The sequence below is a fragment of the Podarcis muralis genome, chromosome 13 (assembly GCF_964188315.1).
Source record: "Podarcis muralis chromosome 13, rPodMur119.hap1.1, whole genome shotgun sequence".
Taxonomy (NCBI): domain Eukaryota; kingdom Metazoa; phylum Chordata; class Lepidosauria; order Squamata; family Lacertidae; genus Podarcis; species Podarcis muralis.
Window position 1 is genome coordinate 16,225,311 of NC_135667.1, and position 12,883 is coordinate 16,238,193.

General features: G+C 46.1%; 1 protein-coding gene across 1 annotated transcript in view; it reads left to right on the top strand.

The window, feature by feature from the left end:
- The first annotated feature begins 1,529 nt into the window (after positions 1–1,529).
- The window catches only part of LOC114583708 (uncharacterized), a 36,251-nt gene continuing 24,897 nt past the window's right edge, over positions 1,530–12,883 (top strand). Inside the window, exons 1-7 of the mRNA XM_028705088.2 lie at positions 1,530–2,141; positions 2,638–2,754; positions 3,009–3,131; positions 3,976–4,107; positions 6,293–6,415; positions 6,714–6,812; positions 8,165–9,183. Coding sequence (XP_028560921.2) covers positions 2,662–2,754; positions 3,009–3,131; positions 3,976–4,107; positions 6,293–6,415; positions 6,714–6,812; positions 8,165–9,183 — 1,589 coding nt within the window. The 5' untranslated portion in view covers positions 1,530–2,141; positions 2,638–2,661. The remainder of the gene's footprint in view (positions 2,142–2,637; positions 2,755–3,008; positions 3,132–3,975; positions 4,108–6,292; positions 6,416–6,713; positions 6,813–8,164; positions 9,184–12,883) is intronic.

The following is a 12,883-nucleotide window of genomic DNA, read 5'->3' on the forward strand; positions in this document are numbered from 1 at the left end:
ATTTCTAAGGAACAGACAGTTGAGAGAGGGAGGCCCACAATCTTTAGTGGGCCATCACCAGGCTGGCCTGGCTATTCCATGCTGGGTCCAGGCATTAGGAGGAGGTCCAAGCATTCAGACCATCCCCTCTCCTACCAAACTCCTAACACTACAAATATGAGAGTCACATCTGTTGCTCTCCCCATTTTAACTCTTGCCTTGCCTACTTTTTGCCTCTGGCCCTGCCCATCATTGATATGTCGCCCCTACAAGGTTGCCCATGAAGTAATGCCGTCAGTCCTCAGACTCATGGAAGTTCTCCACCCTGGTCTAGTGTGTTCACTATAGTTCTAGTTCAGATCCCCACCTGCATATGAAGCTGACTGGGTTAGCCTGAGTCAGTCACTCAGCCTATTCCAGGGGTCTGCAACCTTTAAGACAAAAAGAGCCACTTGGACTGAAGGGAAAAAACCTGGGAGCCGCAAAACCATTGTGACATTTAAAACAGTGGGGAGTGTCGGGGCACACAACGCGCCTCCTCCCCTCGCTAGTATCTGCCCCGGAGCCGCGGCAAAGGTGTAAAAGAGCCACATGTGGCTCCAGAGCCGCGGGTTGCTAACCCCTGGCCTATTCCAACAGCTCATAGGGCTGGTGAAGGATAAAATGGGCAGGGGGTGGGGAAAATCATCTGTGGGTCCAGCCATTCCTGCATCCTCTCTTGCTAAGAGTTCCAGCTTCTATCACACACGGTAGTTGCCGCCAACCCCTTTTCTGACGACAGGCTTTTGTGCCATTTTAACAGCAGCACAACAGGTAGAAATCCAGCAGGTGCTATTTTACCTCTTACTTCAGCCTATTATCTATTATTATTATTATTATTATTATTATTATTATTATTATTATTATTATTATTATTTGGGGGAATGCACACAATTTCTGTTGTTGAAGAGGGCTGTGTGTCATGCACCTTGCCCCCAAGCCCCTTTGTGACTACCCTGCTGATCTCCCTCCGGGCAGTGGAGTGTCCCGCTGTCCTTGCCCTCAGGCAGCGAAATGTCTTGGGCCGACCTTTGCTCCCAGGCATGTTCCCATGCACTAGTCCCGTGTTAACGGTGCACCTTCCGGATTCGAACGGACAAGAGGCGATCGTTACTCTGCACATTCTCGGAAGCAGCATTCTCTCCCCGCCTCCCCCCGTCCCTATTCCACGGCGCGGTTTCTGCAAGAGCTCCCTTGCCACGAGGAAACACGTTTCTTCGGGGTGGCCTCTAGTAGAAGCTCCGGATCAGCGGCTCCGAGTGCTCTCTCTTCCTCCTCGCCCCCGCCCCTATTTCAAAACCCGAATACTCGTCGCTTGCGGGGCTGGAGAAGGGAGGGAGGACTCCTGGGTCCACCCCCTGCTCGCGTCTGGCAGGAACAGGCGCCGCTGCTGCAGTTGCCACTCTCCCTGTCTTGCAGACCTCTCCACCAATGAGCGAGAACGAGGCAAGGCAACGTTGGCGAATCTGCGAGGCGCACCGCCCCTCCGCCACCCTCCTCTCGACGTCTAACATTCTCCCCGTCCGTCCCCCCCCCCCCGCCATCGGAGCTCCCCCTCCCCACTCAGCAGGGTCTCTTCTCGGGGAGGGAAGAGGCGCAAAAGCGCAGCCGGAGCCGATTCCGCCGCCCATCTCGAGGCGCTTGCCAAAGGGCGAGGAGCCTCCGGATCCCGTTGATCGGCTGTGCTAGCCACCTCTGCGCCCTCCTCCGCATCATCATCATCTTCATCATCACCCTCGGCAGCCCCACCATTCCTCCCCTGCTCCAGAGAGGCCCGGGTGAGAGGGGAGGGGAGCCAGCCTGGGTCGCAGGAAGCAGTCACTCCTTGGCTCAACTTCCTTCCCGGACTTGGTACTGGCCCCGGGTGGGGAATCCGTCTCCCCTTCCTTACCCAGCCCCTTATCCTGCTGCCAGCTACCCTAACTCTCCATAGGGACGTGGCGGAGAAAAAGGGTGTCTACCACGTGGGTTGCCAGAAGCAGCTGTTGCTTGGAATAGAGAGAGGTGTGCATCACAGCACAACCCCCCCCCCCGCCTTGGATTTCTAAGACGCAATTAGGCTAAACTTACGGAGCTAGTGATATTAGCGAGCAGACACACGCCAAGACAGAGAGACAAAAGAGGTAAGTTTTAAGAGCTCGAGACCCCTGGGGGTTGCGGGGAAGGGTGGAGCTTATTTGGGGCCATGGCCTGCCCAGGGATCCCTGTGCAGTTGTGATACCTACACATTAGTAGTGCTGTGTGCTTCTGAGCATGTGAAGGGTGCAGAAATAAGCCAGTCGTTCTCTATGAAGACAGCACTTTGCATCAGGGATTAGTGACAGGATTTCCAGGCAGACTTGAGTCATACCATGGCCTCATCCATCTTCCCATACTATATTCAAACCAAGTGGATTCATCCTTGTTCATTGGGGGCAATAGGAAAATAGATCTAAATATCTCCTGAATCTAAGCTAGGTGGTGGCCTCACAGGGTAGTTGTGAGTCAAAAAAAGCTACCCTGACTTGTAGGGGGTTTGATGGTCTACAAATAAGAGTTGTTTAAAGAGGACTTAATTTTCTAATAACTATGCCTAGGGTGGAGAGCCTTGGTCACTTACCTTTGTTTCTCCCTCAAAAGCCACTCACTTCCGCACTTAAATTAATGATGGATGAGGACAAGGAGGACATGAAAGAAGAGAAGTCAGAGGGGATCCCTATATCTGGCACACCAACCGAGGTCAAAGATGGGGGTGTGGTAAGTAACAGTGGCACTTTGACACTGAATGTTTCCCCAGATGCCTCTGGGTTTAAAAGAAAGACTCCTTTGTGGAAAACAGACCAAACCATCATGTCCGTTTCTGCTCAGACTGATATGACTAAAGCAATCTCATGCTGGGTGAACAGTACCATGGGAAGATCTGGTGCCTAAAATATGTAAGGAGCTAATTTGGTCACCTAATGGATTTGTTTGTTTGTGTATGTATTTGTTTTCCCATTCTGTACCTTCAGAAATTGGATGCAGACAGGCCATTGATGAAGAATGCGGGAACATCTCGGGGATCCTCAGAGATACGGCGGAAAGGGCTGCTGACTAGAGTAAAGAAGGAAAGGGAAAGGGCCCAGGAGAGCAAGGTGTGGCTATACAAGATCTCCAGGGACAGACCTATGAGGTTTTTTTGTTCGGAAGGAGGGTGGTGAGGTGGAAGGAAGGAAAAATCAGGACTAGAGGTTTGTGTGTCTGTCCTGGGTGTAATTTGCTTCCTACTAAATAATTCTGGGACAGAAAAGGCCCCATAAAAGACTGAGCCACACACAGATTTGAGGGAATAGGTTGGAAAAACCAGGATTCTGAGATCCAATAGGAATGGAGCAGGACTTCTTGGTTTGCAGGGAGTGTTTATTGATTGCCTTTCTATCCCATCCTTCTTCAAGGAGCTCAGGGTGATGAACACGTTCCTTTTGCCCCCTCCCCAATTTATCCTCACAACAACCCTGTAAGGTCTGTTAGGCCAAGGGGTAGTGACAGCCTAAGAGCACCCAGCAAGTTTCATGGCCATGTGAGAATTGGAGCCCAGGCTTCCCTGATCCTAGTGTAGCATTCTGACCACTATGCTGTGCTGGCTCCTTGTGTTCTGCCCTGTCCAGATTACACAGGGTTGGTTGGTGTATTATTGTGCCTGACTTCATAGAAAAACAATATAGTGTAGGGTTATAGTGTTGGATTAAGGGGTGGGGAGAGCAGGATCAGATATTCAAGCTTGATGCTGAACCGTGACCTTGGACCAGTCATATTTCATTCTCTCACACACATTCTCTCTCAAGCTAGCCTGTCTCACAGGGTTATTGTGAGGATAATGTGGGTGAGGGCTAGAACAGCTTATACTGCCTTGAGTTCCTTGGAGAAAATATGGAATAGAAATCTAATGAATAAAAATAACGTAAAATCCGCTCCCAGCTACTTTACCTCTTCTTTCAGCCTCTGCCACCTTCTCCAAGGAAATGGACATGGCTTGCCACTTCATGCAAAACAGAAAAGGTGGCAACAGTGAAGGAGGAAGAGCCTCCAATTGTGGTGAAGATGCTTGAGATCCCAGTGGGTGACAACATGGTGAGTAATGAAAGCAAACCAATGACTAGATCTCAGGGCTACATCTATGCAGTGGTACCTCTGGTTATGAACTTAATTCGTTCCAGAGGTCTGTTCTTAACCTGAAACTGTTCTTAACCTGAGGTACCACTTTAGTTAATGGGGCCTCCCACTGCCGGCGTGCCACCAGTGCACAATTTCTGTTCTCATCCTGAGATAAAGTTCTTAACCCAAGGTACTACTTTCAGGTTAGCGGAGTCTGTAACCCGAAGTGTTTGTAACTCGAGGTGTTTGTAACCCAAGGTACCACTGTATAGCAGAAAAGGATACACTGTATAAAGTGCTCCTGTTTACATCCGCACCCCTTTCTAACGTATAATATTCTTCATTAGCATTGCCAGCCTTCCAACCAGCCTTTATAAAAAGCAGCTTGATTTGGATTTTTATGGAGAAAATATGTCATTGGTCTCCTTACTTAAAGATTGCTGCCGCCACCGTCCTTCAGTTGATATTAGAACTGAATACAGATTTACAGATTGATAAAGCACTCCAAGCATTGTAGCTCTGTAGGGAATAGTGTTTTTCTAACAACTGTCAGCACCATTAACAAACTACAGCTCCCAGGATTCTTTGGGGGAAACCATGGCTATTTAAAGTGGCATGGTACCACTTTAAATGTATGGTGTGAATGTGGCATAAATAACTTGCAGAAAACAGTCTTAAAAGGAGGTTGCATAACTTACTTACAAACTGCATAGTTATCCCAAAGAGGATGATAAACATGACGTATAGGTGACAAATTTCAGTTCAGCGTCATCTTTGCTACTATACAAGATAATGGGGTTGGCAGAGAGAAGAGAATCCATCAATCAGGAGTTGCCATAGCACACTGGATAAGATTTTCTTATGTACTCTGGAACATGACACACCAGCATGTACACTGAAGTGATTGGCCTGGTTATATTTTGTCCACAACTTGGAAAGGGGAATTTTAGAGGCGTGAATGTGAGTCATCTCTACACCTGGTAGGTGGAAACCATTTGGGTATCCAAGTCTTGGAACATGACAGAAATGGATGCTAAACAGTTTTGCCAGATACAAGCACTCTTTGCTCCAACTTTTCATCACAGTGATTTTTATCTATATCTATATCCCATGGAAAGTGTTGTTTGCTGATTTCTGAAGAATGAGCCACTGCTAAATGTATGAGAGAATCCATTTGCTGGTTAGTTGGCAACCATATTCTTTATTAGAGATAAAAACAAGATCTTGCCTGCAAGAGTATTGTTCTTCAACTTTTAAAGGCAAAATCTGAATTATTTTGTTCTTCCCTCTTATTAAGAAACTAAGAATTGGAGAGATGGAAAGGAACAAAGAGCAGTTGTGGCACACTATGGAATGGGCTATGTACTCACATTGTTGCTTTTTGCTAGTACAGTAGATAGTGTGAGAAAACTGCCACACAGGAAGCTCAGCGGCCTACCTATAAGCAAGAAAACCCACACGTTCTGCATGCTGAGTGCTACATATATGGTTATCATTTTCAGTATTCTTCTATAAGTTGCTTTCCTTTGGCAAAAGTCAGCACCGGTGGTGATTTTGATACTTTAAAAATGGCTTTTTGAGTTGGCTGCAGAGAACACATCCTGTGAGGAGAAATTGACAAAGTGGTGTCTCCCCTGGCAACCATTTTTTACCTCCTTAGCCTTAGGCATGCACAACATTTGATTTGTTAGCCGTCTGTGATGACCCTTGGTGACCTCCTGGGACAGTAAAACACAGTAGGGCTGTCCAGGATCATATAGGTCACACTATATGGTTGATGAGATGTACTTGGTTTAGTGCAGGGGTCACCAGAGCAGCAGCTGCCAGTGTACCCACAGTACCTCCTATGGCGCCCACAAAAGGTCTCAGTAAATATCCCCTCAAAATCCAGTGTATGAGACTGTTTGATCTTCCTGCTCAGTACCTCTTTGCATTTGTTCATCCTCTTCTGCACAACCCCATAACAGCCATTTTGTGACGGGCACCAATGGTACTTCTGCAGTATTCCAAATGTGCTCACTGCCTCCAAAAGGCTGGTAACCTCTGGTTCAGGTGGGCTTAAGGCCATCTTGGCCTGTCTCAGCATTTGAGAACTATTCAACTCTAGAGGGATAAGATATGTGTAAAAATGCTCACTTCTTGCTGTTTTTGCCTTTTCTAGCCAGAGTGTTCATTCTCCCAGAATAGGTTAATAATGGAGGATGGCAGTGAGAAAGAACTGATAATTAGAAGAAGAGTGAAGAAGGAAAAAGATGAGGAAGAGAATCTGGAATTTGAAGTGGAGGTAAGGAGGGTTTCCGCAGGTGGGAAATCAGTGAGTGGAGATGAAGATGGGAAGGTGAGATGTTTTATTTGGGTGAGGGGAAAGAAGGACCAGCTTTCAGGAAAAGAAAGGATTGCTTAACTCAGCCTTTGAAACACTGGACCCTCAAATGTTTTAGACTACAGCTCCCATCAGCCCTAGCCAGCACAGCTGGTTTGGAATTGTAGTCAAAAACATGTGGAGGGCACCACGTTTGCAACGGCTAGTGAAATCATTGTCTTGGCCAAACTTGCTCCAGCTTAGTTCTACTGCCTTGCAGGACTTGTTACCTGAGGAAGAGATGAAGGCTGAGGTGGAGGAGCAGAAGGCTCAAGAATTCGAGATGCAAAAAGCCACCATCCCGATAGATGGGATTTTGGTGAGTACTGGGGGTAGCATAGTCGAGGGAATGTCAGGAGAGCTTGGAGGAGAGACTTGAGGTAAGTGGTAGTGGGTGGTGAGGTGGTTCTGTTGTACTGTTTCCATGATCTTTGGGAATGTTGGATTTCTCCTGTCAGAGGCCTGATCTGCACTATACATTTAAAGCAGTATTGTACCACTTTAAACAGTCATGGTTTCCCTCAAAGAATCCTGGGAACTGGAGTTTGCTATGAGTGCTGAGAGTTCCTAGGAGACCCCTGTTCCCTCACAAAGCTATAAATCTCAGAGCCATTCCCTCTTCCCAAGGAAATATAGGAATTGTAGCTGTATGATGGGAACATGGGTCTCCTAACAACTCTGGACACCCTTTTCAGGATTCTTTGGCAGAAGCCATGCCTGTTTAAAGTGGTACGATACTGCTTTAAATGTATGGCACTGATGGGGCCAGACTGCCAAGGCTGCATCCTGATGTTAGCCTTTTTTTTGGTGAGTCTTGGCAGCTGTATGGCAGGGGGGACGATGATGAAAGAAGTGGTATTTGGCAATTCTTCTGGCATTGTACAGGACAACATCTTACTAATGTTAGGCCCTTGTAAGTCACTGAAACTCAAGAGTGCAATGAAGGAATAGTAAAAAAAAAAAGTCTACATGCTGAATCCAAGATTCACAAAAAAGGCTTGGCATCAAGATGAAGCCTTAACAATATGGCCAGAGAACCAGCAAGGGAAAATTTGGCCACATGCCTCTTTTCTTATCACGCTGCTGTAGCATTGGGGCCACCACTAGTAGGGACCCTCATTGTTGTTGTTGTTTAATCATTTAGTCGTGTCTGACTCTTCGTGACCCCATGGACCAGAGCACGCCAGGCACTCCTGTCTTCCACTTCCTCCGGCAGTTTGGTCAAACTCATGCTGGTAGCTTCGAGAACGCTGTCCAACCATCTCATCCTCTGTTGTCCCCTTCTCCTTGTGCCCTCAATCTTTCCCAAGGGACCCTCTTTAGCCTTGTCTAATCTCCTGTCCATCCCCAGTTCACTTGCACACAATATATACTCCCTTTACAAGTAGGTCAGGTTATATCATCGGCAGCCTGTTAAGCCAAAAGAGAGGCTTGCCAAGCATATATTAACTTTGACCTCTGGTTTTGACCAACTCTTAATACACTTTAGTTCCTGCTCTTATCAAAAGATGATTTGTAAAACTATGATACAGTACAAAGATGGACTTCTTTAAAAAATAATGACTTGTTTATGTGGCAGTTTCCAGGCTAGCACCCCTAATATCTGTTCCCAGAGTGCCTTTTTTTTTACAGCAGGCTAAGCTGTCCTAATCATTTCTTCCATTTCTGTAGGTGCCCTCCTCCTCCTCACACCCCAATACCTGTAGTGTTTGTGGCAAGAGTTTTAGCCGTCGCTCAAACTTGGCCAAGCACCAGATCATCCACACGGGTGAGAAGCCTTACCGCTGCAATGACTGTGGCCGCAGCTTCAACCAGAGCTCAGCCCTCACCAAGCACCAGCGGACACACACTGGGGAGCGTCCCTACGTCTGCGGAGACTGTGGCAAGGCCTTCACGGCCAGCTCAAACCTCCTCCAGCACCGCCGTTTTCACACAGGAGAGCGGCCCTATCGGTGTGAGCTGTGTGGCAAGGCCTTCTCCCAGAGCTCCAACTACAACCTGCACCGCCGCAGCCACACAGGAGTCACACCTTATCAGTGCAATGTGTGTGGCAAACGCTTTACCGGGAGTTCCTGCCTTACTCGCCACCAGAGGACCCACACAGGGGAGAAGCCATACCAGTGCCAGGAATGTGGCAAACGCTTTTCTGGCAGCTCCACTCTGGCCAACCACCGGCGCACCCACACAGGTGAGAAGCCTTACGGCTGTGCTGAGTGTGGCAAGAGGTTCACCCACCACTCCAACCTAGTGGACCACTGGCGGGTGCACACAGGAGAGAAACCATATGTTTGCACCGAGTGCGGGAAGAGCTTTCGGCTTAGCTCCCACATCATTCGCCACCGCCGCACTCATGCCAACGCCCGCGGTGCTAGCCTGGCATATGACATCCTTGGCAGCGTCAATACAGCTGGCAGTGATGCCAGCATTAGTGCCCATCACATCAGCCTCCTCTATGAAAATGCCAGCAGCACTGACGGTGGCAGCCCTCATGGGTCCGGTCACAATGCCCTGTGTGCCAATAGCAGCATCTCCAATGGCAACAATGATACCGATGGGGAAGAGGGCAGCCGGCTTCTCATTTGCAGCCAGTGTGGTAAAGGTTTCCGCCTGGAGTCTGGCCTTCAAGAAGACTCCGTGCTGGGTGAGGGACCCTATACTTGTACTGAGTGTGGCACCAGCTGTTGGACGTAGCCAGACTGTGGTGTAGCTGAACAGCAAATCTTCCATAGCCCTCCAGGATCTCTGGCTGGATCAGAAAGCAAAGCCCAAGCACAGGAGAGAGATTTATCTGTGACTAAATCAATAATGGACCAGAATGGAGAAGTGTATTCTGATCTCCATTTTTTAATGGGTTTGGGGAAATGCTTGTATTGAACTAAGATTGGATCTGCTTCCATAGAATACTATGTTCACCTCCAAAGATCTGTTCCTGCTTTTGCTGTGAAGGAAAGGAGTAAATAATATTGCAGAGTATGTGCATGTGCACGCGTGTTTGTTTGTGGTGGCAATCTTGATTTCTAGGACAGAATGGGTTTCTAGTGCAGGGATGGGTAACCTTTGGCCCTCCAGATGACACTGGACAACAGCTCCCATCATCCCTGACCACCAGCTGTATTGATTGGGGATGGTGGGAACTGGAGTCTTAACAACTGGGGGGTCAAAAGTTACCCATTCCTGCTATAGTGCCACAGGATAGCATTAGGAAGATACTAAGAACATACAAGGCTTGCTGGAACAGGCCTGTGACTTATCAAGTCCAGCATCTTGTTCGCCCTTGCCTATGGGAAGCCCACAAGCAGGATGTGAGCTCATTTGACTTACCCTTCATCTTCTGTATTCCCTCTAGCTTTCTCACCCAGTACTTTTGTTCTCTCCTCGCCTCTGCCTTGCAAAAAAGAAAATAGAAAATCACTTGTTGTCTTCTCTTTTAAAATGCTACTGTTCAAAAGAATCAATTCCAGGATGCACCAAGAGCTTGAATAGATTTTCTCATCCCTATGTAATAAAGTTAAGGAAAATAATATCAGGTCAGCAGTCAAGGCTCTGATTGAAGAAAGGAAATCATGAACACTGGTGCAAGTAGCAATACAGTAGACACAAAAGCTTTGGATTTGTGTCACTAGCTCCCCCTTCTGGCAGGAAAAGAGACACTTGAAGGAATGAGGATGTATCCATTGTGGGAATGGATGCATAGAAGATGGTCTTCTGTTTTTTGTTTTCCTAAGGCAGAGGGTGTGTATGTGGAAAAACGTATATGTCATATATATGTTTAAGATCCTTGGACTTCATAGACTCTTACTAGCATTTGTAGAACATCTAAACCAAAATTTGGTCCCTAAATAGACCTGGTCACTCCTGATTAGGAAAGGTTAGGAGGACACTTTTTCCACACCTGTCTCTTGAAACATAGAAGCCTACAGAGCAAGGCAAGCCACGTACTTCAAGCAGCCTCAGACTGACAAAGCAAGTGTTCACAGTGAACTTCATTTGTGCATATGAAATTTCTGCTTGGCCATTAATAGTGTATTGACAATATTCAAGCTAATATTCAGCTTTTGTAGGAGAGGGCAGTATCCCAGGAAAACATACACACCACTGCCTTAATCAATCTCTTAACAGTGAGTAATATCATATTACCATCTTCCATGGTCTAGGGACTTTGGGTCTGGGCTGTATATGTTCTGTACTAAAAGTAAAAACTTTCCCTCCCCAAAAACACACACACTAAAGTAACCAGAAATAAATCACATCAAATGAAAGTGTAATCTTTTATCAATCTTAGAAGCAAACCCCATTCATTTCAATGGTGTTTTCTCCCAAGTGAGTGTAGGGTTAGAGCCTAAGCAACGTAGGAAATTGTCTCATAGCTTGCTCAGTATTGATGATATTGGTAGCGGTTTTCCATAGTTTGATTGATGTCTGCCAGCCGTACCTGAAGATGTTGGATTGAATCTGGGATCTTCTGCATGCCAAGCATGTGCTCAACCACTGAACTATGGCCTTTTCCAAATCGCATAGAGCTGTGTAAAATTATTTACCGGTATTCTGCTTTCCCTAAACCCGCAAGCTACATGTAAGCATCTATTAGTACTGAAGTCCTAGCCTATGACCAGTGAAAGTTCTGATCAAGCCCAAATCTAGTTTCTGATCCCACCAGGCACTGATCCCACGTCTTCCAAATTTCTCTTTGCTGCCATGGGGGTAGAAACCGATTGGTTTTCATGCTTTAAAGGAAATGTCAGCACCCTAAGAGTCTTTCAGTCCTGTAATATGAAGAGTGGGAAAACATACTTCTTTTATTTCCCCCCTAAGATTATTGCTGACACACATGGCAGACAAAGGCATTGTGATGGAGTGACTTAGGAACACAACTTATTTATTTATTTGTTGTGGGGGGGTGTTGGTTGGTTACATTTCTAACCTGTAGTCTTCAGTAAATAATGTTCTTGGGATGGCTTGGAAAAAGTATTTCAGCCAGATCTAAAAAACCAGTAATTGATAACACATAAAAAATAAGAGAGGAAGAATGGGTAAAATATTTCACCATGGCTAAAAATACTTGGATTGTTGTTTGTTCGGGACAAGAAAAAAGTATTTATTTGCCTGGTGCTGAACTGATAAACAACAGAGGTGCTAGGTAAGCTTTCCAGATGAAGGGGTTTCAATGACTGTGCCACCACCAAACAGGCACTCTCCCTAGCCATGACATATTTTATGTTGGACCAGGGGTAAACCCAGTAGGGAAGGTCAGATGACAGCCTCAGTCTATTTGCGGACTGATCCAGGTGAAGATAGTCTAACAGGTATCTTGCCTACTGAGCCGTGTAGGGCTTTAAAGGTAAGTACCAATGCTTTTAACTGGACTCAGAAACAGACCATGAACCAGTGATATTTTTTTCAACACAAATGAAATATAAACCCTGCAACACAAGGGGTACCCTGGCAACTGTGTTTTGAGCAGCCTTATCCAACTCTTCAAATGCAATGCCACGTACAAATAAGCTCTCTCATCCTAATTGTTCCTTTCCTTGCTTCTAGCTTTATTACTATGCCAACAAAGGTGCCCAGGCTATTTCTGTGAATTTAACCCTTTAGAATGGAAAATCTTGGCAATTCTTGGGAGGAGGCCTTTCTGCTTTCAGTGGCTGCTGGGAAACATTGTGTGTTAAAGCATGCAGTTCAATGAATTAAAAACACCACCACAAAACTGCAGTTTAGTTTGGACAAAAACACAAAAGCATCCCAGAATCTATGTTCAGGGTCCAACCTCTACCAAGTTCAAATCCTTGTTGATCATAAAAGGCACTGGGTGATTTTTGGTGTGTCACTGTCTCATGGCCTGACCTACCTCACAAGGTTTTTGTGATGTTAAATGGAGGGAAAGAGCTGCTTGGGGGAAGGAAATGATAAAAATCTAAATAAAAAAATTGAAATGTAAAGGCTTGGGGCTATAATCCCATATTCAATTATCAGAGGCTTACTTCTGTGTCCACAAATATTGGATTGCACTGATAATTATTGCAGGGTTATAAACTATGTTAAGGATACTAACTTTTAAAAACTGACCATTCATCCTTTGGCTTCAATAACAGCCTGATGGACCAAATTTAAGAAGTCAACATTTTTTTCCACCACCTTAGAAGGAGGCTGAAAAAGAGAGAAATGCCAGAATAATAATAATAATAATAAATTTTATTTATATCCCGCCCTCCCCAGCCGAAGCCGGTCTCAGGGCGGCTAACAACAATAAAACAGTACAAAAGTACAGCATAAACAACATTCTAAAATCATTCATTATAAAAATTAATTAATTCAAGCCACTAGCAACCATTGGGCCAGAGCTCCGCGAAGATTGCCGAGGGAGGGAGTCAGGCTGTGCCCTGGCCAAAG